This window comes from Rhagoletis pomonella, unplaced genomic scaffold (assembly GCF_013731165.1).
Source record: "Rhagoletis pomonella isolate Grant_MI unplaced genomic scaffold, Rhpom_1.0 Rhpom_scaffold_00005, whole genome shotgun sequence".
Taxonomy (NCBI): Eukaryota; Metazoa; Arthropoda; class Insecta; order Diptera; family Tephritidae; genus Rhagoletis; species Rhagoletis pomonella.
The window spans coordinates 42147484-42151351 of record NW_023458559.1 but is presented as its reverse complement, the minus strand read 5'-3'; the positions used below and the strand labels follow the sequence as shown (position 1 = coordinate 42151351).

The window sequence follows — 3868 nt, the reverse complement described above, 5'->3', positions numbered from 1 at the left end:
TAAAGCTAATTCGAGTCAGATACGAGTCCAATTCGAACTGTTTTTTAGGATTAATTAAATATCTGCCTCTTCGATTTTTTTTTTCGTTTAGTTGAACAGTGTAATTGTGGTGATGCGCCTTTGCTGATGAACTTAGTGTTATTGCATGTCATTGCTAATACTCAGTGCGCCCGTTGATTTGCTATCAATAAATCTTGAAGTTTTGTTTATTTTCCTCAAATCTGTTACACCTCCATGCTTCCGTAAACTTCTAGGTACATACTTACATATGCTTGTACATATACTATGTAGTTAAAAATTTGCGTATAAAAGCCTTTACGAGAATTGGAAAATTGGCAGTAACGTTTTGTGTTTCCCACAAGTGAAGTGTAAAATAATTTAAAGATGAAGTGTTTTGTGAGTTTGCTGTTGCTGGTGGTGTTGTTGGGCGTTAACGCTTACGATTTCGATGATAGTGCTTATAGTGAGTTAAAAACACAAATAATAATAATTAAATATTTAATATTTTGTTTAAATTCATGAAAATTTAAGTTTTCACCTTTCTTAAATTCCAGATGAGTATCTCTTCAAGGAGCTGCAATCTCTGCAAGATGAAGATAACGCCAGTGATTTGCTGCCAAATAGAGCACGTCGTGATACTGCGGCCGAGAGCTCAGCGGAACATCATTTAAAGGAGTGTCCTAAGCATTCCTGGAAGAAGGATATGCATTGTTGCAAGGGGAGCAATGCTAACGACGAACAATTGGAAATTTTCAAGAGTTTTAGGAAAGAGTGCATTGCGGAGTTGAAGGGTGAACCGGGTGAGGAACTTTTTTTTAACAAATAAAATGCAACTTATAGGTGCCTTGTAAAGCCAGACAGAAACAGCCGCCAAAGTTCCCATCCAGTTTTACTTCTTACAAAAGCCCAGATGATGTTACTGAACTCCATATTAATTCGTGGAAGTTCATAGATCAGAAAAGCCTATTATCAGAAAATGATACCCTGCCAAATAGGGGGTTCAGCCTATTACCTAGCTAGATAGTTTCCGATAATGGGCAGAGAGAGCTTTTACTCTGCACGTGCCTATACAAAATGTATAGAAAGCTTAAAGAGATTTGTCCGCGGGCAACGCGGTGCCCATCACCGCCATAGACAGTTAATTCAGTTAAATGGGGCTTCTTCAAGGGCGTCTAAATTTGAACAACACGTTTTGGTATTTTAGAAAAGTAAGATGGCTAAAAAAGTGGAAAAAAGTTAGTAGAAAAAAAATGTTGCATGCTACTGATTGATCTTTGCAATGCTAATTTTAATTACTGGGAGCGCTTCAAAGCTTTTGAACACCTTAGAACCGGAAAGTCTGAAACTGCATTAGTTTCGGCCGCCATTGCAAGGAAAGTTGCAGCTGGATCGGTGCTGGACATCACCTTACGCCCATGTACAGAGCTTTTTAAGCTTTTTTAAATTTTTTTTTATAGACGCGTGCAGAGTAAAACTCTCTTTTACCGAACAGTGCTCGCCAGAAAGAGCTTTTTTCACCTTGTGCATGTAATGTATATGGAGCTTAAAAAAGCACAGCAAAGTTGAAGAACTTCCGAGTTTTTTACTAACGCGGTTTTAAGAGTAGTTTTAAATATCATTAGCTTCGCCCGGTTTGGAAGCATCTGGATCAGAGCTTTCACTTCATGCATACCGAGCGCAAAAAAAATAACCGCACGCTTCGACTATTATCATTTAGATCGGCGCAGGGCATCAATCGCTTTGACCGCGTGAAGAGCTTTTTTAAGCTTTCTTTACATTTAGTACAGACTCGAGTAGAGTAAAAATTTCTTGACACTGGTCTATTTGATTGTTATAGAAGCGTCGCCTGATCACTTGCCACCCCATTAGTGCTGAGAGCACCATGTTAATACGCTTTCTCTGGAATCTCTGATATTATTTGCTGTCATGGTTCGTTAGTTTCGTCACAGGTGCGTAGGGTCTGTCGGGTTTGTAGATCTAAAATAGAAATAGAAATAAATAGAGTAAGCACTGCGGCCAGCAAGTTTATTGTGTCCTCAGCTCATTACAACACTGCATCTATGTAGTCCCAAACACACTATAAATTTTTGAATAAACCCTATGGGCAGGGAGTGTATGAGCTCTTCTCTTGGCCAAAAATAGCGAAATAGATCGCTTGACTAGATCCCTAGCTTATGCCAGAGACCTCTTAGCCTACAATGACGCTTCAAAATACCTGTAATAATCCCTAAACTCTCCTTGAATAGGTTTATGAGAACCCTATATTTCTTTAGATTGTACCCCCCAATGCAGTTCCCTCAGTTTGGTATTTTCATTTCTATTATCGTGTTAGGACCTACCACAAGGAAGGGTTCAGATCCTGTCGGGGTCGTCGTAGCAGCCATTTTGGCTCATTTCCTTCGACTCCCATGCATCGTGGTTGGATAGCATTGTTCTCAGCCAGGGCATTAAGCTCCTCTATACACTCCACGACCAATGAAAAATTGACCTCAAGCGTGAGAGAGCCATGAGTACCGCCTAATATAAGGATCCTCTCACTTAGATTTTGGGATTTTTACCAAGTTAAATGGTTACATTTTCGTATAAATAATTTGATCATAAATTCTTTTCTATTTCCTCCATAGCTGATGACGCCTATGACCCCTTCGATTGCGAAAAGATGCAACAGGTGAGGGAGAAAATTATTTGTCTTAGCGTATGCGTGGCCAAGAAGTTTGATACCATCGATGAGAATGGCAAACTAAAACGTGATGTTATTCTAGCAGACTTGCGCAAGCAAATCGGTGACGTACAATGGAAGAAAGACGCTGTGGAAGGCTATGTTGACAAATGTCTGGCTGAGGCAAAAGTACGGCATGAGCAACGCGAGAAGGAAGGCAGACTGAGTGAGGGTTGCAGTCGTAATCCATTGACCTTCCAAAACTGTATGTGGCGTGAATTCTGGAACGGTTGCCCGGCAGAATTGCAAGTCGACTCGCCAAAATGTAATAAATTGCGTGAACGCACTACTGCTGGTAATACACGATTCTTCGGTAAACATTTAATCAACAAATACTATCCCAGCCCATATGATGGTGAGGGTGTGGGTGGTATATGAGTAGGGTATAACGATATGCATATAAACATTTTTTCAATTGAAAAGAATTTAGTGTTATTGAAAAACGGCAAATAAATCAAATGAAAGCAATTAAAAAGTGTAATAAAAATCGTTTTACTCTAATAGAAAATATTTTCCACTGACTACACCCGCAGCTCACTCACCTAAATATTCATTGAATTCGGCATTTAATGCATACAGTTGCAGCAATAAATCTACGTGTACAACAACAAGAAATATACTATGTATGTTGTAGTTTTCGCGCATAAATTCAAAATCCTTTCAGCTGCATCCAACCATAGTTGCACTCTCATTTGCCTATCAAAGGCCGTGCGAGTGCATTGTAAGCTGCCATTGCAGGCAGCTTCAGCATCAGCTTCAAATTGAATATGCATGCAAATGCGTCAGTAGCCATCAGCATACCGGCATACCGGCACACCGGCCCACCGTTCCTTGCCGCTTTTGAATCTTTGTGTCCGTTTGGCAAAGCGTCAGCCATCCGTTTGTGATATCCGGCATTGCAACAAATTGACTTAACAGCGTCCTTATGATTAAGTGCACACTTTTGGTTGAGTTTTTTGTTTTAGCGCCCAGGGGGTTTTTGTTTTAGTGTTCCGTATTTTTTTTTTCTTGTTTTTCCTGCAGTTGTGCATTTGCTGCTGCAGTCGATTAGAGTGAAATTTTTTGTTAAAGCTTTCAGTGATTTTGTGTGCTTTTTTTGGGTACATATTTAGTCAGCAACCAGTCGCAAAACCAAGCAAACAACTAACT

General features: G+C 39.8%; 1 protein-coding gene across 1 annotated transcript; it reads left to right on the top strand.

Annotated features, from left to right (window-relative positions):
* The first annotated feature begins 325 nt into the window (after nt 1-325).
* LOC118738949 lies at nt 326-3196 on the top strand. The gene is made up of 3 exons (XM_036470001.1): nt 326-463; nt 555-800; nt 2625-3196. Exons 1-3 carry the CDS (start codon nt 385-387, stop codon nt 3095-3097), a joined length of 798 nt encoding a protein of 265 aa, XP_036325894.1. The 5' UTR covers nt 326-384; the 3' UTR covers nt 3098-3196.
* The last annotated feature ends 672 nt before the right edge of the window (nt 3197-3868 follow it).

Coding starts and splice junctions, on each gene's coding strand:
- LOC118738949 (XM_036470001.1), top strand. CDS start 385: ATGAAGTGTTTTGTGAGTTTGCTGTTGCTGGTGGTGTTGTTGGGCGTT. Junction 464..554: donor TTTCGATGATAGTGCTTATA/GTGAGTTAAAAA, acceptor CTTAAATTCCAG/ATGAGTATCTCTTCAAGGAG. Junction 801..2,624: donor GGAGTTGAAGGGTGAACCGG/GTGAGGAACTTT, acceptor TTTCCTCCATAG/CTGATGACGCCTATGACCCC.